This window comes from Lichenostomus cassidix, chromosome Z (assembly GCF_008360975.1).
Source record: "Lichenostomus cassidix isolate B80296 chromosome Z, HeHo_3.0, whole genome shotgun sequence".
Classification (NCBI taxonomy): domain Eukaryota; kingdom Metazoa; phylum Chordata; class Aves; order Passeriformes; family Meliphagidae; genus Lichenostomus; species Lichenostomus cassidix.
In genome coordinates, this window is record NC_139511.1 from 11,840,901 (window position 1) to 11,866,865 (window position 25,965).

The following is a 25,965-nucleotide window of genomic DNA, read 5'->3' on the forward strand; positions in this document are numbered from 1 at the left end:
TGAGGCAAGGCAGCCCAGACAGGCAAGGAACTAAAGGGGGAAAGCACAGTCAGCAGAGAATTTCAAGCTTCAACCTTTTAAAGTATGAAACTATGACTCCTTTCCTGCTGTGTACAGTTCTTTAGAACAAACGCCATAAAAGCAAAGAGAAGGCATGAAGGAGTAAGCCATGAAAATCCCTCTCTCTCAGCCCACTCTCCACAGCAGCACTCTTGCACGCTCTGTCAAGCAGCAGCAGCCACCAGGCCAAGGGGAGGGAGGCACCCCAGCAGAATTCAGCCCCTGCTCCCCACGGCAGCGTTCCTTGTGCTGCTGCACTGTGCAGCTGGAGGAGCAACCCCTGGGCAGGGGAAACAAAAGACCCAAGCCTCAGGCTTTAAGAGGTGACATTTTATTGAACTTCAGTTGAAGGACAACAGAAGGGCAACAACAGCTCAGGTGTTCAATCACAAAATGCCCCAAGCTGTCTAATGTCAACAGTTTAACCTGGTTGGCATGGAGACAATTGAGGAATGTGGTAAAATACTCTCCAAGGAAGTCAAGGCCATTCACAGCCCCGTTTGAATGTTCCCAAATATTGTCCTCCCTCAGTCAATTTACCCCAAAAGGAGGTTATGGCATTGCTAGTCACACCTCTACCCTGTCAGCTGAAGAATTAAATGGAAGGAAACTTAGGAAAAAGCCTAGACTCCATAGGTCTGTGCAGGAATCAATATCTGTATCTCTCTGGAAAGATTTTTTTTTAAAAAGCTAACAAATGGACACAATTTCCATCAAGACACTTTAACCCAATTTCTCTTTCAAACCTCTTGAAGTACCTTGCCTCCAATACTTGTCTGTGTGTTTTATGGAACACTTGCAAAGGATCTGGATACTCCTTGGCTCACTGACAAGGTGAAGCCATGATTTACAAGCAGTCCTGGGAGCTGCTCTGTCTAAAAGCTTAAAGCAGCCCATGTGCATTCCTCTGGAAGCCTCCAAAACAAGGGGATTTGGAGGGGAGGTTGTCCAAATTTCTACACCTTCTACCACTTAAGACAAAGTGTTTGTATTGACAAGAAATGTTGGAAAGCGCCCCTTTACTTATCATAAAGGATTTCCATTTGCTTCAATATTTTCTAAAAATGTGCAAAACTTCATGTGGTGTATGTACTGGGCTTCCACCTTCTGCTGAAAAAATTATTGCAGTGGACAAACCTAAGTAGTGAAGAAAAGAAATGACCATGAGAAAGCCACTCCAAATATGATCTAAGCAACAGTAAGAGAAGGAGTTCACAAGTATGAAAATTCTTTATTGGAAAAGTTCTATACTGTCTTCTACGATCTTCGACGAACTAATCTACTGCTCAATGCTAACTTGATCTTCTGCAAAAGCTCAACCCTAACTAAATCTTCTGAAAAACCTAATGTCTACTACTAAAACCTACTAACTTGAAAAGTCCTAAAATAACTAATCTTGTGCTTGAGAGAAAATAGCCGGAGTTCAGAGATGTTATGTGGCTGAAGCAGATGACTGGTGCCAGGACTCCACTAGCTGCTTGACAAATTCAGCATTTCATTGCTGAATATGGACAGCTTCTTGTGGAAATACAGGCACCTGGTCTTCATCTCCAAGTAGCTGGGGCTACCCTGTGAAGGAGAAAGACAAAATTAGGGCATGCAAACATTTCTGCCAAGTTTAGAATTTGATGTTCTTTGCTCTCAAATAGCTTTGATGCAGACTCAGTGGTTACCAAGCCCTGCAGATCTGGTTTTCCTTTTGTAAAACACTACAAATATGCTCAGTTTTACTCTATTCTCTGTGAGCCACCACCATTCTGGGAGCTTTGCTCATGGAGGCAATTGTAATACAGCCCCAAAACAAACCTCCAGAGAAGTCTGAAACAACAACAAAAAATCAAAGCACATCAACTCCCAACAAGGATAAAACTAATTTCTGCTTAAAGCCACTGAAGAGACTAAAACCTTTTCCATTCCATTCTCCCTCCAATCAATGCAAGTGGGGTTCATCAAGCTCATGATAGAAATTCAAGATGAAGAGGCAATGGGACTAACAGATGCCACATCCCATCACTACCACAGCAATGCTTCTGCTCCTCTGGGCCTGAAGAACGGCTTGGTATTAGATCAAAATATTCCCTCCACATGGAAATGAAACCTTCAAATCACCCTGAGATTCATTTTTACAAGCTGTAAAACCTGAACAAGTTGAAATTCAGTCCCAAGACAGACAACAACTTGTGCCACTGATGCATCCCAGGCCTGATGCACACCTGACTGGTGTGCTGGATGGTTTGGAGAAGAAAGCTACAGTGGCCTTTCAACATTTTGGGAGGCAGCTGAGAAGCAGGAGCCTGGACTATTGGCTTCTGCCCAGTGCCATGCCATGGCAAGAGCCCGAGCACAGGCCTCCCTCAAGTGCTTCCCTGCAGAGCCACATTTCCCCTCAGTCTTGCCCCACAGCAGCACTGGCTGATCCAAGATGGCCCAGGGCCCAGCCGGGCCTGCTCGAAAGGTGGGAGGTGCCCCAGAGCCCAAGAGCTGCACGAGGCCTGACTGCCCTTGCCAACATCACTGCTGCCACTGAAGCTGCCAGCACTTTGCAGCCTTTTACCACTCACAATCACACACACACTTGTCCCTGCACTCCTGCACTGCAAAGGCCATGAGGGGATGCAAGAGCACTGCTGCAGCTGCTCCTGAGACACTGCAGTGCAGGAAGTGAGGGCTTGTCCTGGCCTAACCCACCATCGTGTTCAGCTCAGCTCTTCCCCCACCGTGCCACTTTCCTCCTGCTTCATTCTATCTCCCTTCTTAATATTTACTGTAAAATCACATCTATACTATTAACTTTGAAATATAGTCTTGCTAGAACCTCAATTCCGGATCATGTTTCTCCTAATAATCCAATCTGTACACTATGGTTATCCACACAGGAATTCAGATAGGCAGCAAATTAATACCTTCATTGAAATCCAAAGGATCCCACTGCTTCAGCCTCCCCAATTCCTTTTAATTTCTGTTGGACTTTTGAGTCCTCTTCCTGGGTTCAGGTGTTGCAGAACTCCGGAAATTGCCATTTTGGTGCACCTCACGGATGCAGGAGGAACTGGAGCCGACGCTGGGAGACAGGCTCAAAGTCCTGCAGGATGCTGATGGCAGGACCGAGGCAGAAGAGTTGCCACCAGCTGCTGGCTGGACTTGACGAGGCTGGTGAGCAATTCTCTGCTTCTTGCTCATCACAGGACTGATACAGTCAGAAGCCAGAGGCCGTTTCTACAACAATAACAAAATATTTCATTAATCTGTGATCAGAAGCACGTTTTGCTCCCATTCTGAAAAAAACCCCCCAGCATTTCTTAAGTGGCAGTAGCTGAAATCCCATCTTTCTCACCAAAAATGACCAATCAAAAAAGGAAGTACTGGGGCTAAAGATGCACTCTATATCATTCCTTCTTTCTCACCGAAGGACTTAGACAGTCCTTCCCTAAGTCTACAGCTAAAAGGCTTTGGGAGGAAGACACTCCCTTCAGCAGCTCTATTAAAGGCTTCCCCAAAATGGGGAAGTAGGGTTGCTTTTGTCTAAGGTCCAATTTCCACTTGTTCACACCAGAAAATGACTCAGCTTTTGCTGTCACACAACACCACGATTTAGGCAAGAGGCACCTGGCTGGTTTTAAGGTTTTATGTTGTAAAGAAAGGATTAGTGCTGCACTGTCACAATGCATCAGTACTGAGTGGGACGTTTGGTTGAGTATACTCCTCAGGCTGAAAAGACACCAGTCCCATGGCAGGAAACTCTTGTACTGTTAGGTAAACTTGCCTTAACTCCACTAGCCAGCCCCGTCTTCACACTGCAAAGCTCTTGCCTAACAAGCCCTTCAATTTGTACAAGGGAGTTTCACAAGTGCTCACTAAGGAGCCCTTGCTGTTGCTCAGTGCACTTCAATCAGCTCTCAGCTCCTGCCAAGGACCTTCTCCAAGGTGCTCCTCACAAGCCACAACACACAGCCACAAGCTCTCCCCTCCCACAGCAAACTTCAGGAGCCAGTATGGAGTAGAGCAGGACAGCTGTGCTTTGGCCAGGCAGAGTGAGGGAGGAGAGAGAGAAAGAAAGGCAGAGAAGAGAGTGGGAGACCAGAGAATATCCCCAGTCTGTGGATGCTGTGCTGGTCCTGCCACATGCATAGCTTCCTCTGGAGCTGGAGGAAACAATGGGCGTGAAACAGAGAGAGAGAGGGAAAAGAGAGCGAGAGGCCCCATCTGCCCCAGCCTGGTGCAGCCTCTTCTCTACAGTAGATTTTCCATGCAGTTCTGTCAGCCATGCACAGGCAGCCCTTTGAGGCCTTTGAGGCGTTTGAGGCCTTTGAGGTCTTTGAGCCCTTTGAGGCCTTTGAGAACTTTGAGCCCTTCTGCAGGCAGTGAGTTGAGGGTGGCGACTGAGCTCAAGGCTCCAGGCAGAGCACAAAGTTGCCTCAGGACAGCTCTGCTCCATCTCTGCCTCAGGAGCCTCTCGCCTGATCACAACCTTCCTGTCACAGCAGTCAGAATGTCTGAGGCAAAACATGCTGGTGCCTGCTCCTGACCATTCACATCACAGCTTTTTCACCACCAGCAAATGTGCTAAAACTTAATACACCACACAGAATGGTAAAAAAGTCACAAAATACCTGAACAGGTCTTGGTGGAGCACCTCTGTCAGAAGGCCCTGGTGATGTCACTTTGCTTGTGCTGCTGACATTTTGAGATGGAACCGATTTTCTGTAAGGATGGGACCACATTTCAGGTTAAAAGGCATAAATATCAACTGTCATAGTTCTTTCCTTCCAGGGAAAACAGGACCTCAGAGTCAGGACTCAGGGAAACAGCATGAAGCTGAGTTGAGACAGGTTTCGGCTGCATATCAGGAAAACCTTCTTGCCCAGAGGGTGGCATGAGCTCTGCAACAGCTCCCCAGGGCAGTGGTCACTGCAGCAAGAGTTCAAGCAGCCTTTGGACAGCACTCTTGGGCACAGGCTGGGATTCTTGCAGTGTCCTATGCAGGGCCAGAAGTTGGACTCTATGATCCTCATGGCTCCCTGCTACCTCAGCATATTTTAAGAAGCTATGCTCCATTTTCCAGCAGGTTTTTCTGAAAAGGCTCTTTTCCTTCCCCTAAAGACTGAACTTACCTAGCAAGTATGACCTTCAAATGCTGTCTATCTGTTTCTGTGTAGCCAGGCCAATCATTCTGGATGGTTTGATAGAAATGTTCCTTCAGAGAGAAGGAATTATCCTTTGGATTCAGCTTGGCTACCTACAGGCAGGCATTTAGGAAAAGAAATGTTCATTAGACCTATATTCAAACTACAGAAATACAGTTGTCCTGAATGGCTCTTTGTGAACACCCAACTCAAACTAAATTATGTATTTTGGTAGAGAGATGAATTATTCCTGTATCAAATGAGTTTTAAGCCATATCCAAGTTTCACCAATGGGAAACAACCAGGTAGCTCTGTTCTTATCTACTAAATGTTCCTTTGGAAACAACTCGAAGTGCTAACAATGGGTCAGGAGAAGTGATCATGCCCCGAGTCCCTCTTCATGTGACAGACCCCTGCAGGCTTCAATCCAGCCAAATCCTGCCATGAGAAGGCCATGTGTATGCTTAGCTGTATTCCTTTGGAAAAAAAAAAAATCTATTTTCCTCAAAACAAATACAAATCTACTCAAAAGGTCTACTCAAAAAATGAGGTAGCAAAACCTCAAGACCATTGATATCATAAGTGCTGGTTTAAACTTCATCCTGACGCCTGCTCAGAGTTCCACAGAAAACCCCACAGGAAAAGGTTCCATCAATTTGACCCATACATCACCCTGAATAACTCAGCAATTCACCACCATCATCTGTCAAAACTTCAACCTTTTTTTCCTTGAAACCACGATAAATGTTGCTGATTCAGGTCTGTGTGCATGTCTGTCTGTCCTCAGCTTAAAAAATGTAAAAGTAACAAAGACAACTGGAATCAGGAATTCACTTCCTGAAAGCAGAGCTAAGGTTGTGTTGGAAGGGAAGCAAATGTGTGCATATCAGACCTCATCCATCTCAGGCTGCCCATTTTAGATTTATACAAAACAAACCCCCACTTGCTCTGATTTCAAGACAAGTCTGAGCATGGCGTGTCAGGGTGTAGTGCTGCTAACACAGCCCTTTCAGAATGCAAACCAGTACCTTGAGGGAATTCACACCTCACAGAGGAAATTGCCTTCAAGGAAATCTCCTTGAACATTGCAATGGAACAGGAAAAATTGTTTTCTGTTTTGCCATCTAAGGAACTGAGCTTTGACATTTTATAATCAACTTGAAATCTAAATGGGCTACCTCAGCTGGGATGACAGAGCATGGCTCTTGTGAAATTGTGAATGTCCTCAGGGTGAAAAACCCCTGCCACTGTCCTGGGCAAACAAAGCAACAAACTTCAGAGGTTCAATGAATGAGTTCTTAAAAGTCAATGTGACCTCAACCAAAATTGTATCCATGTGGAATTTTCCTCCCTTGTCTATGTCTCAAAACACTTTTTTAATAGAGAAAAAGGCAATATTCCTGCTTGATCTATTAATGCTTGCATAATTCAGCAACAGCCTATGGGCACAGGGAATATATCAAAAGGAAGGAAAATGCCACTGCATCTTTCAGTGGATGTGAATTGTATGGTGGGCTGTGACAAAGAAATACCAGTGGAACTTGAAGGAGCACTTTAAAAGATACTCAATAAAAGAAGGTTCCAAGGAAGATGAAGACTCAATCCACACAAGAGCAAAGAAACCCTGTGCTCAAAGTTGTGCCATTACGTTTATAATTTAGGATTTTCCTGGAACAGCGTTCCCTGGAAGGCAATTGCCACAGATCCCAGCAGAAGCCAAGTCCCACTGAGAGGCCACCAACTCCATTCAAATGAAGTACTGCCCTATGCAGTTACATAAATTCTCTCCTCAGTGCCTTTTCCCAAGAACTTTTAAATACCACAACCAACTATTTCACACAATTGAGTGTTTCACCCTGTGCAGCTACTCCACAAAGCAGTTGAACAGTGCAAGGAAAAGGGAGAGGATGAACTAAGGCTTGTGGAGCAGCAATGCTTGAAAGACTTAATCATTGCCAGCTATTAGGGCAGTATAACCACAATGCCTCAAAAGTTTGGAAGTTTTCTTTCTTTTTCCTCACATGGGTTATCAGCTTGACACATCTGGGTGAAATTGATGAAAATTTTTTCAGGGACCATTAGATAAATTGCTCACCAGTTTCTCATGCAAACAGTAGAGGAACAAATGAAAATGAGGAGCAAAAGAACAGCATGGTGGAAAAATTGCTGCCGCAAACTCCATAGTCTCACCTCATGAAGGATCTTTCCAAGGCAACCCTTGTCCTTTTGCCTGATTCCATCTCTTTCCAAGCGAGCAAGTAATTCTGGCTTCTTGTAAGTCCTCAGAGCAAGTAAATGAATCACCCTGTCCCTGTAGGGTCGGCGAGAAACAGCAGTGCAAGGAGTCCACTCGATGGTTGCCAGCTTCACTCTCTTGATTACTGTATTCTCCCTGCTGGACTTGGGAGTCATCCCCTGCACCCTGGCAGGCACTGGGACTCCAGAAGGAGTCTGAAATGTATCATTTGGTTGGGCCTCACGGGTGCAGGGGGAAACGGAGCTGGCGCTTGCAGACTGGTGCGGAGTCCAACTGGATGTGGAAGGCTGCAGCAAGGAAGAGGCAGAGTGGCCACCAGCTGCTGCCTGGCCGTGACTGGGCTGCTGATCAATGGTCTGCTTCTTGCTCGTCACAGGGTTCGTAAAGTTGGGAGCCAGCGGTAATTTCTGCAAAAATAACAAAATAATGATTAATCTAAGATCAGAATCAAGTTTTGCTCCCATTCTGTAAAAACAGGCAATAGTTGAAAACACATCTGTCTTACCTACAATAAGCTGTCAAATAAAGAAATTCTGCAGCTAAATAGGTGCTGTGTTTCATTCCTAATTTCTCACCTTAGTACTTAGCAAGTCCTTCTCTATGTCTACAGCTAAAAGGCCTTGGGAGGAAGACACTCCCTTCAACACTTCTATCAAAGGCTTCCCCAAAACATGGAGCTCACATCAGTTTTATCTAACAGGTCCCTGTTTCTGCTTAGACACACCAGGAAAAGACTCAGCTTCTGCTGCTACACAGCCACACGACTAAAGCAGCCCCAAGAAGCTCCCAGTGGGGTGCTGATCCCAGCATGGGCAGTGCATGGAGGAGAACAAGGGAGAATAGCCCCAGTGTGGCTGCAGGTGTCATTGCTGCTGTTCTCCCCAAGAAACCCTGGATCATCCCCTCTTCCCTAGCAAGCACACACTGCTCCCATCCATGCACACCAGCAGCTCAGAGCAGGAGAGCCAGACATGGCTCTGTGCCAGCATGCCGACAGAAATGCCGTGGGCACGGAGGCAGGTGGGAAGAGGATGCTGGTGCCTGCAGCATTTCCTGCTCTGGCTGGAACAGCAATGGGGAAAACAGAGCTGGGTTCTCCTTTGTCTATTTAAAGAGAATTCTCTCCATGGTGGAAAGCGTTTGGCACTTCTCAATTTATTGATGTACACTGCATTCACTAAAGTGCAGAATTAATCTCAGAACACCTCCCACTTTTTACACATGGGATACCCTGTATCAAAACACTGCCTTCAATGCTGCCCACAGGGGTGAAACTATATTCCTACAAGTGGATCACTACTGTAGTTTGTCCTTTTCCTAGACTTCCCAGAGATTTCTATTCAAACAATAGCAGAGGGATGTTTGTGCATGTTTTAGGCACTAGAGCTACCATATCATCAAGAAACTTGCACAGACACAGCCAGGCACCAAAAACGCATGCAGGACTTGTCCTTAGCAGAGCTTCCTGGGCACCACAAGGAGAAACGAGTCATGTGTGCAAGTTTGTTACAAGCTTTGACATTGCAACCATCTTGAAAAGTATTAACAGAATCCATTTGGAAGTCAATATTTCAGGTTTTCTTGCGGTAAAGAAAAGATTAGTGCTGCACTGTCACAATCCATCAGTACTGAGTGTCATGTTTGTGTATGAATTCTCCTCAGGCTGAGAAAAGACACCAGTCCCATGGCAGGAAACTCTTGTGCTTTTAGGTCCACTCTCCCGGATTCCTGCAGCCAGCCCACTCTTTACACTGCAAAGCTCTTGCCTAACAAGCCTTTCAATTAGTACAAGAGAGTTTCACAAGTGCTCACTAAGGAGCCCTTGCTGTTGCTCAGTGCACTTCAATCAGCTCTCAGCTCCTGCCAAGGACCTTCTCCAAGGTGCTCCTCACAAGCCACAACACACAGCCACAAGCTCTCCCCTCCCACAGCAAACTTCAGGGGCCAGTATGGAGTAGAGCAGGACAGCTGTGCTTTGGCCAGGCAGAGTGAGGGAGGAGAGAAAGAAGGAAAGGCAGAGAAGAGAGTGGAAGACCAGAGAATATCCCCAGTCTGTAGATGCTGTGTTGGTCCTGCCACATGCATAGCTTGCTCCAGGGCTGGAAGAATGAAAGAGTGAAAGAGAGAGAGAGAGGGAAAAGAGAGCGAGAGGCCCCATCTGCCCCAGCCTGGTGCAGCCTCTTCTCTACAGTAGATTTTCCATGCAGTTCTGTCAGCCATGCACAGGCTGCTCCTTTGAGCCCTTGGAGCCCTTTGAGGCCTTTGAGGCCTTTGAGCCCTTTGAGGCCTTTGAGCCCTTTGAGGCCTTTGAGAACTTTGAACCCTTCTGCAGGCAGTGAGTTGAGGGTGGCGACTGAGCTCAAGGCTCCAGGCAGAGCACAAAGGTGCCTCAGGACAGCTCTGCTCCACCTCTGCAGGAGCCTCTCGCCTGATCACAACCTTCCTGTCACAGCAGTCAGAATGTCTGAGGCAAAACATGCTGGTGCCTGCTCCTGACCATTCACATCACAGCTTTTTCACCACCAGCATGTGTGCAGAAAATTAATACGCCACACAGAATGGTAAAAATGCCACAAAATACCTGAACAGGTCTTGGTGGAGCACCTCTGTCAGAAGGTCCTGTAGATGTTGATTGGCTCGCGTTGCTGACATTTTGAGATGGAGCTGATTTTCTGTAAGGATGGGACCACATTTCAGGTTAGAAGGCATAAATATCAACTGTCATAGTTCTTTCCTTCCAGGGAAAACAGGACCTGAGAGTCAGTACTCAGGGAAACAGCATGAAGCTGAGTTGAGGCAGATTTAGGCTGCATATCAGGAAAACCTGCTTGCCCAGAGGGTGGCATGAGCTCTGCAACAGCTCCCCAGGGCAGTGGTTACTGCAGCAAGAGTTCAAGCAGCCTTTGGACGACACTCTTGGGCACAGGCTGGGATTCTTGCAGTGTCCTATGCAGGGCCAGAAGTTGGACTCCGTGATCCTCATGGCTCCCTGCCACCTCAGCATATTGTAAAAAGCTATGCTCCATTTCCAAGCACTTTTTTCTGAAAAGGCTCTTTTCCTTCCCCTAAAGACTGAACTTACCTAGCAAGTATGACCTTCAGATTCTGTCTCTCTCTTTTACTGTAACCAGGCCAATCATGCTGAATAATTTTAAGGAAATCATCCTTCAGACTCCATGAATTATCCTTTGGATTTATATTGGCTACCTACAGGCAGGCATTTAAGAAAACAAAATATTCATTATACCTAATGCAAACTACAGAAATACAATTAGTCGTGAATGGCTCTTTGTGAACACCAAACCCAAACTATAGCATGTCTTTTGGTAGAGACATGAATTGTTCCTCTATCATATGAGTTTTCAGCAATATACAAGTTTCTGCAATGGGAAACAAACTAGTAACTATATTCCCATCTATTAAATGTTCCTTTGGAAACAACTTTTAGTGCTACAGTGTCTAAGGTGAGGTCATCAGGGCCAGAGTCTCTCTTCATGTGGCAGAAGCAGGCTTCATTCCAGCAATGGCCATGGATCCAAAGTAACCTTGTTGAATTTTACTCCCTTGACTAGGTTCCAAAACACTTTTTTCTTAGCTTCAAAGGAAATATTCCGTGTTGATTTAATAGTGCTTATATGATTCAGCAGCAGCCTACGTAGGCAGGGAATATTCAAAAGGAGGGAAAGATCCACTGCATCTTTCAATGGCTGTGCTTCCTCTGAATGGCTGCAATAACAAAATGCCAGTGGAACTTATAGGATTATTGGAAAAGTTTCTCATTTAACAGATGGAAGAACAAGTAGAAATTCAGAAGTGAAAAATATCATGGTAGAACAATTGCTTGCACAAATTCCACCATCTCACCTGCTGAAGGATCTTTCCAAGGGAATCCTTGTCCTTTGGCCTGACTCCATCTCTCTGCAACCGAGCGAGTAATTCTGGCTCCGTGTAATCCCTCAGAGCAAGCAGATGAATCACCCTGTCCCTGTAGGGTCGGCCATAAACAGCAGCGCAGCCACTCCAGTCGATGTCTGCAAGCCTCACACACATCGTTCTCTTCTTCTCAGGCACAGGGCCTGAAGTCTTTTGTTGGACTCTTTGGACTTCTTCTCCTAGAGTAAGAGTAAAACAGGAAAAGGAAGTCCAAATTGGATGTTTGTAGATGGCAAGGAAGTTGATTTAAGAGTATGTACCAAGACTGATAAACTTCTCTTTGTTCAGCATTTATAAATCTCTAAGAATCCAGAGAGTAAAGCATTGGGAAGCAAGAATCATTCAAAAAAGCTGGTAAAGCTGTGATAGTGGAAGGGAGGTTTTTACATCGATTCTTTCTGTGGATGCTGCATTTCTATGCTTTTCCCAGTTTGGAAGCTCAAGCACTGAGCTATGTCAAGAATGACATGGACAGTGAGATTAAGTGCACCCTCAGCAAGTTTGCCAACCCCAGAGGCATGGGATGCCATGCAGAGGAACCTGGAGAAGCTCAGGAAGTGGAGCCCTGGGAACCTCATCAGGGCCAAGCCGGCCAAGTGCGAAGTGCAGCATCTTTGGGGTTGGGCCATGCCCTGGTGCCAAGGCAGGCTGGGGATGAGGGTGGGGAGGACTTGGGGTGCTGCTGGATGAGAGGCTGCATATGAGCAAAAAGCCTTACAGATATCCAGTAAAAAATGAAATGGAAACATACCTAAAACAGGTCCATTGGGTTTAATGCCCTTTGCACCTAGATTGTGGGACTCCTTTTCTGCCTGTGTTGGGCGCTCTCTGCTCGTCGCTTTGGCTTCGCGCACTGGAAGTACTTTATCAAAATCCAAAGGACGGCATTTGTCCACCCTGTCCAATTCAGTTTTCTCCCTGTTGGAATTGGGAGTCTTCCCCTGCATCCTGGCAGGTGCTGAGATTCCAGGGCTGTGAAATGAATCTTTCTCTGGCACCTCAGGGGGGAACTGTATAATGGAGGTGCATGTTGGAGACAGGTCCAGAGTTGAATGGGATGTGGAAGGCAGGACGAAGGAAGGAGACTGGCCACCAGCTCCTGTCATGACCTGACTGGGTGTCTGCTCAATCCTCTGCTTCTTGCTCATCCCAGGACTGATGAAGTTAGAAGCCAGAGGGCGTTTCTGCAAAAATGATCAGAATTAGTTTTGCTTCCATTCTGAAAAAGCAGCATTTCTGAGCAGGCAATGGTTGGAAACACATCTTTCTTACCTACAGGGAACTGGCAAATAAGGAAATAATACAGCTAAATATGTGCTCTATTTCATTCCTACTTCCTCATCCTAGTACTCAGCAAATCCTTCTCCAGGTCTACAGCTAAAAGGCTTTGGGTGAAAGACACTCCCTTCAGCACCTCTGCTGGTGCTGACTCCCCCAAAACAAGGAGCTCACATCAGTTTTATCTAACATGTCTCTCTTTCTGCTTAGACACACCAGGAAAAGACTCAGCTTCTGCTGCCACACAGCCACACAATTGACTAAAGCAGCCCCAAGAAGCTCCCAGTGGGCTGCTGATCCCAGCATGGGCAGTGCATGGAGGAGAACAAGGGAGAATAGCCCCAGTGTGGCTGCAGGTGTCATTGCTGCTGTTCTCCCCAAGAAACCCTGGATCATCCCCTCTTCCCTAGCAAACACACACTGCTCCCATCCATGCACACCAGCAGCTCAGAGCAGGAGAGCCAGACGTGGCTCTGTGCCAGCATGCCAACAGAAATGCCATGGGCATGGAGGCAGGTGGGAAGAGGTTGCTGGTGCCTGCAGCATTTCCTGCTCTGGCTGGAACAGCGATGGGGAAAAACAGAGCTGTGTCCTCCCTTTTCTGTTTAAAAAGAATCCTCTCAATGGCGGAAGGCTTTCTGCACTTCTCAATTTATTGATGTACACTGCATTCACTAGAGTGCAGGTTTCATCTCAAAATACCTCCAACCTTTCCCTTAAATATACCTATTATGCATCATTTTCCAAGCTTCTTTTCAAAAGGTTTCCTTGTCCTCTTGTAGTGGTAGAAAAACAAGGCATCTCTGGATTTTAAGCCTGACAAGTCACAGGTATTCCCTGATGATTCAGTGTCTCCTCCTCACCCATGGGATAGCTGAATCCAAATTGGGTAGAGGGGAAAAATAATATTCCTACAAGTGGATCACTACTGCAATTTGTCCTTTTTCTAGACTTCCTTGGGATTTCTATTGAAACAATAGCACAGAGATATCTGTGCATGTTTTAGGCACTAAAGCTACCACATCATCAGGAACCTTGCACAGACACAGCCAGGTACCAAAAACATGTACCAGCTTGTCCTTAGCAGAGCTTCCTAGGCACCAAAAGGACAGACAAGACATGAGTGCAAGTTTGTTGCAGGCTTTGACATTGCAACCATCTTGAAAAGTAAAACAGAATCAAATTAGAAGTACACATTTCAGGTTTTTCTGTGGTAAAGGCAAGATTACTGCTTCATATCACTGCTTTTACACCACCAGCAAGTGTGCTTAAACGTAATACATGCTACAGAATATTTACAAAATGCACAAAAATACCTGAGCAGGTCTCAGTGGAATATCTCTCCCAGAAGGTCCCAGACATGGTGCTTGGCTGGTCCTGGTGGCATTCTCAGGTGGAGCTGACCTTCTGTAGAGATGGTCCAACAATGGTTCATGTTACAAGACAAAAATATCAACTCTCACAGTTCTTTCCTCACAGGGAAAACAGAGCTTCCTTCCCCCAAGACTTTTCAGATATGGCATTTATCCTGACTGAACTTACTGAGAAAGCTTGACTTCCAGAGTCTGTCTATCTATTCTGCTGTAGCCAGGCCAATCTTTCTGAATTTCTCTGAAGAACTCTTTCTTCAGACTGAAAGAATTATTGCTTGGATCCAGGCTGGCTACCTACAGGCACAGATTTAATACAACAAATCTTCATTACACCTAAATGTAGACTACAGATTTAAAACTGATACTACAGAGCTAAAGCAAAGCTGAAAAGAAAGTCATGCCCCAGTTCTCCAGGGCTCTTTGTAATGTGAAGAACAAACTAGCTCTCAGATAGGAGGCACCAATATTCAAGTGTTGTCCACGGGGGATGTAGAAATTTGGATGTAAGTAAATCCCAAACTGCTGCAAGCATGTAGGAAATGTGACTTGGAAATCTTCTCCCTGCACCAGCTATCCACATTGATTTGCTCTCTAATACAGCTTTGAGAGTCAAGGTGCACGAGGCCAGATCTTTCCATCTTCACCACTTGAAATGCATTGAGACGCCAGGTTTGTCCTTTCTATTTCCTCCTCTTTTGTCTAAGAGCTGAAGAAACTTGAAATCTAAATGGGCTACTTCAGCTGGAATAGCAGAACATGGCCCTCGTGAAATTGTGAATGTTTTCAGGGTGAAAAAGCCCTGCCACTGCCCTGGGCAAAGTTAGCAAGAAACATCAGAGGTTCAAGGAAAGAGTTGTTAAATGTCAGTGAGGGATCAACCCAAACTGCAGTCATGTTTGTCTGGAACAGCCTTCCCTGGAAGGCAATCACTACAGATCCCAGCAGAATCCAAGTCCAACTGAGAGGCCACCAACTCCATGCAGATGAAATACTTCCCTATGCAGTTACATACATTCGCTCCTCAGAGCCTTTTCCCAGGAACTTTTAAATACCACAACCAACTATTTCACACAGTTGAGAGTTTCACCCTGTGCAGCTACTCCATGAAGCAGTTAAACAGTGCAAGGAAAAGGGAGAGGATGAACTAAGGCATGAGGAGCAACAACATTTGAAAGACTTAATCGTTGCCAGCTATTCTAAAAATACAACAACAATGCCCCAAAAGTTGGAAGTTTTCTTTCCTTTCCACCTTGCAGTTTGGAAGAAATGCAAGAATGTTTACGGAAAAACTCAAACCAGGAGCATTTCCTATGTTGCTCACTAATTTCTCATTTAAACTCTGAAGTAAGACAGCTCAAAGTTAACATTCCTGGCACAACCTCCATAATCTCACCTCGTGAAGAATCCTTCCTAGGCATTCCTTGTCCTTTTCCACAAGTCCCTCTCTCTGTAAACGAGCCAGTAACTCTGTCTCCTTGTAACTCTTCAGAGCCAGTAAATGAATCACCCTGTCCCTGATGGGTCGTCGGGAGACACCGAAAAGTCTCTGGACGAATTGTGCAGGGTTCATGGGCATTGTTCTCTTCCTCTCAAGCACAAAGTCTGGAGAGCTTTTTGGGGCACTCCTGAGCTCTGGTATTTTAACTGAAAGAAAGGAAAAACAGAGCAAGAAGTGTCAAAAGGGAGGCTGGGAGAAGGCAAGGAAGTTGATTTCAATGCATGTACCAAGACCAGTAAACATCTATTTGATCAGCATTTATAAATCTCTAAGAATCCAAAGAGTGAAGCATTAGGAGGCAAGAGTCATTCAAAAAAGCTAGTAAAGAAGTGATAGTGGAAGGGAGGTTTTTATGTCAATTCTTTCTATGCATGCTGTATTTCTATGCTTTTCCCAGTTTAAAAGCTCAAGCACTGAGCTATGTCAAGAATGACATGGACAGTGGGATTAAGTGCACCCTCGGCCAGTTTGCCAACCCCAGAGGCATGGGATGCCATGCAGAGGAACCTGGAGAAGCTCGGGAAGTGGAGCCCTGGGAACCTCATCAGGTTCAAGGCGGCCGAGTGCAAAGTGCAGCATCTTTGGGGTTGGGCCATGCCCTGGTACCAAGGCAGGCTGGGGATGAAGGTGGGGAGGACTTGGGGGTGCTGCTGGCAGAGAGGCTGGGCATGAGCTGGCAATGTGCACTGGCAGCCCAGAAAGGCAAGCGTGTCCTGGGCTGCATCAGGGGAAATGTGGCCAGTGGGTCGAGGCAGGGAATATGACATGGCAGGCATTGTTCTGAAACCAGGAACTCGTGCCTGGAAGTTGAAGGAGACTTAATGAGTATTGCTGAGAAATCCTGGAGCTTTCTCTCTTCCATCACACACACCGAGACTGACCTTTTTTCACACGCTCCTTCAATCTCTCAATGTAGCTCAGGGTTTTCACATCTTTCCCCCCTTCCTGTTCCTTGCCCCATGCCTCTCCGATGTTCACCTGAAAACCTAATGGCACAAACATCACACAGGTAAATAACTGAGAACACATTACACTTGCCAGCTGTCTAGTGAAGGCACTACTAATATTTTGAGAAGTTAAATTCAATGTAGATACAGAAACTTCGCACAGCCTTCAAGCAAAACACCTCTTAAAATCATATCCTTGAGTGACCTCCAGAAAAAATTACCTGAAACCATAACCAAGCATTACCGTGAAAACTAGGAAACAGTTCTTCACCCAGAGGGTGCTCAGGCCTTGGGACAGGCTTCCCACAAGGCTGCTCACAGCACCAAGTCCACCAGAAAGCATTTGGATAATGTTCTCAGGCACATGGTGGTAATTTTGAGCCCACTGCTGGACTCAAAGATTCTTGTGGATCCCTTCCAACTCAGCATATTCTGTGATTCTGGGGCAAAGCCCAGTCCCTAACTGCGACTGCATGGGGCAGGTTGCAAAGGCACCCTGTATGCTACCAGCAACAAGACCTGTCTGACCTGAGTTTCTCAAGGCCAGCCCAAAGCAAACGTGCCTCCAAGTTATGCAATTCTCTTACTGCTGCCAGTCTTCCAACCCCACATACTGCATGGTAAATATTCCCTTAGCATCTATGCAAACCGTCAAGAAGAATCGCACCAATCATCATTCCCATGTGAAACAGAACTTCCCCAAGGAGAAAGTCTGAAGTTTGGATTTGTCTTTGCAAAAAGCCTACATGATGCTGGTATAAAATGCTCTGTGCTAAGCCGAGGCAGAGCAGGACCTGCACTTTCAGTGGCAGGGATGTCACTGCAGGCAGGTAACTGCAGCCACAGCCAGGTGAGAGCCCCTTTTGCTCAGGGCATGTGGCTCCACCTGGCTCAGATCACTGCTGCAGGCAGCACTGTAAGGGGAATATCCACCTCATGTGTGCTTGGAGCCAGGCTCCCTGTGGAAACTGTCCTCAGAACAGAGTCCTAACAAATGACACCACCTAAACACGCTGTGCTTTGTGGGAAACAATGATATCCATGGGGATGATGACATCATTATTTTCACTTTCCTTGAAAATAACCCAGCCTGCTCTTGTGGCAGCAGTCACTTATCAATGAGCAAGACCTAAAATTTAATCAAGCAATGTTTTCCAGATTGACCTGATGAAGTCCTGTATGGGACTTCCTCAAGGTCATTTCCTGTCAATTTCAAATTCAGGTTAAGGGTTTAGCACAGTGCCTAGGTACTCCAAAGTGCAGTGGCAAACCCAAAACATTAGCTCCCAAGGCAGTGAATGGAAGTGCATGGCGTGCACAAAAGCCTCAAAATTCTAACCAGTAAAGCAATATGGGAACAAGGAAGGACTGGCAGGCTTTCTGAGAGGAAAACAGGCCAACGGCTGAATGCAGTGACAAGATGCTGCAAGGCTGACATGAGGGAAAGCCACCTCCAGCTGAGATCTCTGAACACATCCCCTGTCCCAGGAATATGCTGCAAAATCAGTTACCAAATTTATAAACATAGAGACATCAAGCAAAAAATGAAAAGCAGCCATACCTCCACGTGGGTTAGAGGAATCGATAACCTGTGCACTCCCAGCGTGCAACGCCTCGCTGGCATTTGGCTGAAAGGAAAAACAAACATTCTGTAAAAACTTCAGCCTATACTCTATTGCTGCTGCCTAACTAGGCCCATCATTTTAAATGAGAGCTGTATTGGAAACGTCTTGCTGTCCCATCACTCAGAAAGAACTGCTTTGACCCAGTTCTCCCTCTGAAAGTTGCCAGCTACAAAACTGCACTGAGGGAGCCACTGTCACTTAGCCTCTCTTTCAGCCAAGAGTTCAAGCAGCAAGTCATCCTTTCCCAGTTGCTGGAATTGACAGGTACGTGCTTCCCTTGAAATCAAGTGCCTGAGTACAATTGAACTGGCCACAGCTCAGCTAACAAACCAGATGAGAGGGAGTCACCAATAAATCCCAAATTCGGGGCAGCACCCAACACTGCAATCTATCTGGTTCTAAGGAAGCACCTACTGGAGTCAGCGCTGAGAAAACTTCAACTGGAGAACATGAATTTGGACTCTTAACAGGTGCAAAAACCCTTTCTCTTCTCCTCAGCTCTAGATGCAATTATTTGCAGAGATGTGGAATGGAAACAGCTTTTCCTAAGTAACTCAGATGTAACAAAATTTGGGTTGCTTTGCTGAACTCTTCATTTAGGACAGAATGTGTCACATTCTGGTGGAGCTTAAAACTCACTAAAAGGTTTATTGGCATAAAGACACTTTTTAACAAAAACAGCCTAGTGCCACCAAACTGCTTCATTCTGAAGGCAAAATTGGCTGGCTATGAATCTAAACAGCTATTCATCTCCAATTTCCCTGAATTTTTAATGAAATGTGGAGTACCAGTGGCAAAATTCTCTAAAAGAAAAATTCAACGGTCTTTCAGAAATCATTCGATATTTTGCTGGTGACACTGTTCATCCTCCATACATGTCACTGTACTTTGCACCAAGAGCTACCTCAACGTAATTCCATTGAGTTTTCTCTTTCAATCATGTGTACTGGCAAAGCTTGGGACAGGGACTGGATATGAAGGGGAACACGGAGTCACCTGAATTTCACATTCTTTTACATAAGCTTAAAGAATGAATATGCTCTCTAAGAGCATCTGTGAATTTTACAGAAGAATGAAACAAATCACATGAGGTACCAAACACATCAGCTTGGATTTCTTCGGCACATTTTAATTGCTTCTTTAGCCTACATTTTTCTTCCTAATTAATAATTTTAATCAACTTTGTAATGAATTGTTTAATTAGCAATAAGCAGTGTATTAATCATTAGTAGAGTATTAGTCTAAAGCACTGTAAATTTTCACTTTCGAGAGTAGGCAGCAAAGTGTCTTTACACACTCTGTTGTCAGAGTTTGGTTATTAGATCGCCAAAACTTGCAGTCTTGCTAAACTAGCCCTGATGACCATCAATGAAAAAAGCATGAGGAAGTCAAAGGCTGGACACCTGAAATCTAGAATTCAAGGCCCTCCAAGAACATGTTGGAGTAAACAGAAGATAAAGAAGAAACAAAGAAAGACATTTCAGGTAGTGGGGCTCCAGCCCTGCCCAGCGCATCCCGCAGAGTCAGCAGCACCTGACACCAAAAGCATGGCCAAGCCCCCAGCCGGTGCCAACCCGCAGAGCCCAGCAGCTGCCCCTCACCTGTTGCTGCTGGGAGCTCTGGGTCACCCTGACGGGCATCGCAGTGGGGTTTGGGGCCCTGCGGAGCACAGTGCGGTTTGGGGTCCTGCGTAACACAGCGGATCGCGCCCAGGCCCGCAGCTCCGCCATCCCGCTCTGCTGCAGCTGCTCCCGCTCCAACTCAGCCACTGCTGCTCCTCCAAAATCTGGAATATGGAAAACTTTGGTTAGGAAAAATGTTCTTTGATGTTTGGCCTTTGTGGCTCTCAAGCCTAATCTACGAGAAGGGAGATATTTTCCATGAAACAGAAAGTAGCCAACAAGCTCAAAGTGATGTCCAGGTGCTGGAAAGACAAAGTACTTGTTAGCAGAATTGCCTTGTTGAGGTGGAGGGCTTGACAGGCTTCAGTGATCTCAGACCTAGGGGAGGTTAGCAAGGCTTGGGAAGGAGGATGTACCTCTGATGGTGGACACAAAGAATGCAGAACTTATGGGCACAAGGACATTTGGCAGAACCCCCCAGACAAGGAACAAAGTAATAAAGCCAAGCCAGCAACTGTGCTGAATCAGCTCCAGTGAAGTAAAAGGTAACTGCAGCAGGGGCAGATCACAGCCACCCACTCAAGTAACCAGCAAGAGAAAAGAAGAGAAAGACTGAGCAGGCAGATTAATTAGCGTGAGAAGCAAGAAGATCATTATCCAACAGCAGAGAGATTACTAATGCCTAAGAGAAGTAGGTAACTTGTAGTCAATGAAAACTAATTCCTTTCTTTGCTAAAATATAGAAATCCTAAAAAGTTCTGGTACTTGTGGTGTTGGCTTTGAGAATTTCCCCCTTTCTGCACAGAACTCTCAATAATTACCTCCACTCAGTGTGTGGATCGGCCTCCTCAACACCGCTTGCGAGAACCAACGCTTGCGAGAAACACTCCAAACGCTCAGGCACTCGCTAGCGCAGAGACACCTCCGCTCTCGCTGTAGCCGCGGAAGGCTCTGACCAGTCCTGCCACGGGCAAGTGACAACGGCCGTGTGTCCTTGGAAACAGGGAGTTCCACGTTCCAGGGTGGTCAGGATGTCACTGAGGAGCGGGATGGGGCGTGGTCAGGGCAGGGCAGAGGAAAATCCCAAAGAAAACGCATGAGGAATGCCCTGCCATGTCCTGCGACTGATTCAGCTCCTTCCCAAGCACGGAAAGGGGCACTCCAGCCATCCCAGTTGCTGCAGCTGTGCAAATCAAGGCTCATGAAGCGTTTGTGCACAAAAGCCCTATGTGTCCTTTGTTCTCTCAGAGCTGAAGGAGCAGCTCAACACCACTAACCAGGGCAGCAAGATGCAGCCCTCCCAGCACAGCTCCGTCCTGCCCTGGGGTGCTCAGCCTGTGAGGCTCAGAGCACATCCAGGCTCATTCCAATATCATCTCTTTGACAAACTCCCTGCACATTTCCTCATCCCAGCTTCCTAAATGGAAGCAAGCCAACAGCATGCCCAGGCCCCCATGTGCTCTGCAGGAGGAGCTCACACAAAATAGCCAGAGCTGATCCTGAGCACAATTACAGGCTGAGAGTTGTGCTGACTGCAGGAGGCCATTGAAGTTACTGACACGTGTGGAAAAATCTCTTCGAGGCAGCTTAGGATACTCTTACTTTCTTGCTCCCCATACCCAATCACTCTCCTGGTTTCAGTCAGCAGGCACCAACAAAACTCTTCTCAAGTCATTACAGGCAAATACAAATCCAAGATGAAATGGCAATGAGACGTACAGAAGCTACACACAAATGCCTCTTGCAAGTGCTGGAGTGCTTGTAGAGACAGGTGCTTCTAGATGGTCTTTCCCACATTTCTTCTGGACATACAAATGCTACCTGAAAGCCTGGGGATGGCCTTGGAAGGATTCATGCTTGAATCTCTAAACATGTCAGCACTTTTCTTCAGGAGCCAGTTACAAAATTCTGAGCAGCTGGTGAAGGAACAATGTGTGCTCTGTCTCAAATTGTTGCTTAGGCTGAAGCTTTTGTGTGGACTGAGCCACAACAGCAAATGCACTTTTGGAAATGAAATGCTCCCAGCAAAGCTGTTCTTAAAAGTTGTATTGAATGTACTGTAACTGTTGCATTTCTGTCCAGTTTGATTCCCACCTTTACACTTCTCCTTGTACTCCTGCTATACCACATCATCATTTTAACACTGAAATCAAAAGCACCAAGTAAAACCTCACTCAACAGCTCTTTTATCTCCTCAAGACGTAAAGCTCAGGTGGCTAAAAGATTGGCAAGAATGGCTGAGCTTGAACAGGACTGCTGTGTGTATACTATGACAATGTAAGCTAAGAGGGAAGATAAAGGTTTGTGTGGTGTTGAAGCTTGCCAGAAAACGCAAAATTGAAAGCAGAGAGAGATTGCCACGGTCCTGAGTGTTCCTTCCTCTTACAGCTGACTTTTCCTGATGGCAGTTCTTTTAATTCTGTGAATCCTTAAACATTTCTCAAAAAGGAGGGCTTTGAGGTTATGTGTGCACTGCTTCCCTAATGCCTTTGGAAAGGGCCAAAGAGCATTTTCCAAGTGCAGAGCATTTGCCAACCCAGTCTTGCCACATTAATGAAGAGCACTGGGTTTTGGTTGTAGGTTATTGGAGCCTTAGTGCCTCTAACCCCTATACAATGGAATTGACTTTCCTGCTGACAAGAGTGCAGAAACTCATCCAAACTTTGGGCCCCCAGATTGCAACTTTACCAGCTCTGTAGTGAGCAAGAAGCAGAGGATTGACCAGCAGCCCAGTCAAGTCCAGCCAGCAGCTGGTGGCCACTGTCCTTCTGCCTTGGTGCTGCCTTCCACTTCCTATTGTACTTCCAACCCTTCTCCAAGTGCCAGCTAAATTTCTCCCTGCACCTATAACCTGCTAGAAAATGACAAATTCTGGAGCTCTGGAATCCCAGCACCTGCCAGGGTGCAGAGGAGGACTCAAAAGTCCAAGAGGATGTAAACAGGAATTGGGGAGACTGAAGCAGTGGGATCCTTTGGATTTCAATGAAGTTATTAAAGTGTTACCTTTGCTAACTCCTGTGTGGATAACCACAGTGTAAAACTGGATTTTTAGGAGAAACATGGGCCTAAATTAAGGTGCAAACAAGCCCATATTCCAGAGTCAATATTACAGATGTTATTTAGCAGTAAATGTGAAGTAGGGAGATAGAATGAAATAGGAGGAAAGTGGCATGGTGGGGGGAAGAGCTGAGCTGAACACGATGGTGGGTTAGGCCAGGACGAGCCCTCACTTCCTGCACTGCAGTGTCTCAGGAGCAGCTGCAGCAGTGCTCTTGCATCCCCTCGTGGCCTTTGCAGTGCAGGAGGGCAGGGACAAGTGTGTGTGTGATTGTGAGTGGTAAAAGGCTGCAAAGTGCTGGCAGCTTCAGTGGCAGCAGTGATGTTGGCAAGGGCAGTCAGGCCTCGTGCAGCTCTTGGGCTCTGGGGCACCTCCCGCCTTTCGAGCAGGCCCGGCTGGGCCCTGGGCCATCTTGGATCAGCCAGTGCTGCTGCGGGGCAAGGCTGAGGGGAAATGTGGCTCTGCAGGGAAGCACTTGAGGGAGGCCTGTGCTCGGGCTCTTGCCATGGCATGGCACTGAGCAGAAGCCAGTAGTCCAGGCTCCTGCTTCTCAGCTGCCTCCCAAAATGTTGAAAGGCCACTGTAGCTTTCTTCTCCAAACCATCCAGCACACCAGTCAGGTGTGCATCTGGCCTGGGATGCATCAGTGGCACAAGTTGTTGTCCGTCTTGGGACTGAATTTCAACTTGTTCAGGTTTTACAGCTTGTAAAAATGAATCTCAGGGTGATTTGAAGGTTTCATTTCCATGTGGAGGGAATAAAACCAAGCTGTTCTTGAGGCCCAGAGGAGCAGAAGCATTGGTGTGGCAGTGTTGGGAAGTGGCATCTGTTAGTCCCATTGCCTCTTCATCTTGAATTTCTATCATGAGCTTGATGAACCCCACTTGCATTGATTGGAGGGAGAATGGAATGGAAAAGGTTTTAGTCTCTTCAGTGGCTTTAAGCAGAAATTAGTTTTATCCTTGTTGGGAGTTGATGTGCTTTGATTTTTTGTTGTTTTCAGACTTCTCTGGAGGTTTGTTTTGGGGCTGTATTACAATTGCCTCCATGAGCAAAGCTCCCAGAATGGTGGTGGCTCACAGAGAATAGAGTAAAACTGAGCATATTTGTAATGTTTTACAAAAGGAAAACCAGATCTGCAGGGCTTGGTAACCATTGAGTCTGCGTCAAAGCTATTAGAGAGCAAAGAACATCAAATTCTAAACTTGGCAGAAATGGTTGCATGCCCTAATTTTCTTTGTCTTTCTTCTTCACAGGGTAGCCCCAGCTACTTGGAGATGAAGAGCAGGTGCCTGTATTTCCACAAGAAGCTGTCCATATTCAGCAATGAAATGCTGAATTTGTCAAGCAGCTAGTGGAGTCGTGGCACCAGTCTTCTGCTTCAGCCACATAACATCTCTGAACTCCGGCTATTTTCTCTCAAGCACAAGATTAGTTATTTTAGGACTTTTCAAGTTAGTAGTCTTTAGTAGTAGACATTAGGTTTTTCAGAAGATTTAGTTAGGGTTGAGCTTTTGCAGAAGATTAAGTTAGCATTGAGCAGTAGATTAGTTCGTCAAAGATCATAGAAGACAGTATAGAACTTTTCCAATAAAGAATTTTCATACTTGTGAACTCCTTCCCTTACTGTTGCTTAGATCATATTTGGAGTGGCTTTCTCATGGTCAATTCTTTTCTTCACTACTTAGGTTTGTCCACTGTAATAATTTTTTCAGCAGAAGGTGGAAGCCCAGTACATACACCACATGAAGTTTTGCATATTTTTAGAAAATATTGAAGCAAATGGAAATCCTTTATGATAAGTAAAGGGGCACTTTCCAACATTTCTTGTTAATACAAACACTTTGTCTTAAGTGGTAGAAGGTGTAGAAATTTGGACAACCTCCCCTCCAAATCCCCTTGTTTTGGAGGCTTCCAGAACAATGCACATGGGCTGCTTTAAGCTTTTAGACAGAGCAGCTCCCAGGACTGCTTGTAAATCATAGCCTCACCTTGTCAGTGAGCCAAGGAGTATCCAGATCCTTTGCAAGTGTTCCGTAAAACACACAGACAAGTGTTGGAGGCAAGGTACATCAAGAGGTTTGAAAGAGAAATTGGGTTAAAGTGTCTTGATGGAAATTGTGTTCATTTGTTAGCTTTTTAAAAAATAGTCTTTCCAGAGAGACACAGATATTGATTCCTGCACAGACCTATGGAGGCTTTGAAGTCTAGGCCTTTTCCTAAGTTTCCTTCCATTTATTTCTTCAGCTGACAGGGTAGAGGTGTGGCCAGCAATGCCATAACCTCCTTTTGGGGTAAATTGACTGAGGGAGGACAATATTTGGGAACATTCAAATGGGGATGTGAATGGCCTTGACTTCCTTGGAGAGTATTTTACCACATTCCTCAATTGTCTCCATGCCAACCAGGTTAAACTGTTGACATTAGACAGCTTGGGGCATTTTGTGATTGAACACCTGAGCTGTTGTTGCCCTTCTGTTGTCCTTCAACTGAAGTTCAATAAAATGTCACCTCTTAAAGCCTGAGGCTTGGGTCTTTTGTTTCCCCTGCCCAGGGGTTGCTCCTCCAGCTGCGCAGTGCAGCAGCACAAGGAACGCTGCCGTGGGGAGCAGGGGCTGAATTCTGCTGGGGTGCCTCCCTCCCCTTGGCCTGGTGGCTGCTGCTGCTTGACAGAGCGTGCAAGAGTGCTGCTGTGGAGAGTGGCCTGAGAGAGAGGGATTTTCATGGCTTACTCCTTCACGACTTCCCTTTGCATTTATGGCATTTGTTCTAAGGAACTGTACACAGCAGAAAAGGAGTCATAGTTTCATACTTTAAAAGGTTGAAGCTTGAAATTCTCTGCTGACTGTGCTTTCCCCCCTTAGTTCCTTGCCTGTCTGGGCTGCCTTGCCTCAGACGAGGTGGATCAATGCTCTCATCCCATCCCTTTTAGCTGCTGCAGGATTGCTTAGGAGTACTTGACATGGTCCTTTCACTTTTCTTGAAGTGCCTCACTGCTCTGCATTCTGATGTAGACCCAGTCCCCAGGTGGATGAGGATGTACCTGAGCATCCAAAGTCATCAGGAATGGTCAAACAACAAACCTGTTAAAAGGTGAGAGAACTTTTCCCAAAGACAATACACACAGTCTTTAATTATTTCCTCCTATCAGAGGACCTTCCCCTGAAATGATTATAACTTGGTAAGGTCTT

The 25,965-nt window shown here is 46.0% G+C and overlaps 3 protein-coding genes across 3 annotated transcripts in view; 1 reads left to right on the plus strand and 2 right to left on the minus strand.

Annotated features, from left to right (window-relative positions):
• LOC146424381 (uncharacterized) overlaps positions 1-25,398 on the plus strand; it is a 231,435-nt gene extending 206,037 nt beyond the window's left edge. Inside the window, exon 16 of the mRNA XM_085042085.1 lies at positions 24,031-25,398. The gene's annotated coding sequence lies outside the window, so the exon portion shown is untranslated. The remainder of the gene's footprint in view (positions 1-24,030) is intronic.
• On the minus strand, positions 1,035-11,545 carry LOC146424385 (uncharacterized). Its single transcript, XM_085042956.1, has 8 exons — positions 11,305-11,545; positions 10,523-10,647; positions 10,022-10,112; positions 7,374-7,847; positions 5,172-5,296; positions 4,671-4,761; positions 2,964-3,276; positions 1,035-1,629 (listed from the first exon to the last, which is right to left on the minus strand). Exons 1-7 carry the CDS (start codon positions 11,488-11,490, stop codon positions 3,013-3,015), a joined length of 1,356 nt encoding a protein of 451 aa, XP_084899082.1. The 5' UTR covers positions 11,491-11,545; the 3' UTR covers positions 1,035-1,629; positions 2,964-3,012.
• Positions 11,757-20,934, minus strand: LOC146424386 (RNA polymerase II elongation factor ELL2-like). The gene is made up of 9 exons (XM_085042865.1): positions 20,538-20,934; positions 19,696-19,880; positions 18,031-18,097; positions 16,404-16,508; positions 15,418-15,668; positions 14,194-14,318; positions 13,968-14,058; positions 12,125-12,557; positions 11,757-11,824 (listed from the first exon to the last, which is right to left on the minus strand). Exons 2-9 carry the CDS (start codon positions 19,822-19,824, stop codon positions 11,757-11,759), a joined length of 1,269 nt encoding a protein of 422 aa, XP_084898991.1. The 5' UTR covers positions 19,825-19,880; positions 20,538-20,934.
• Positions 25,399-25,965: the final 567 nt, after the last annotated feature.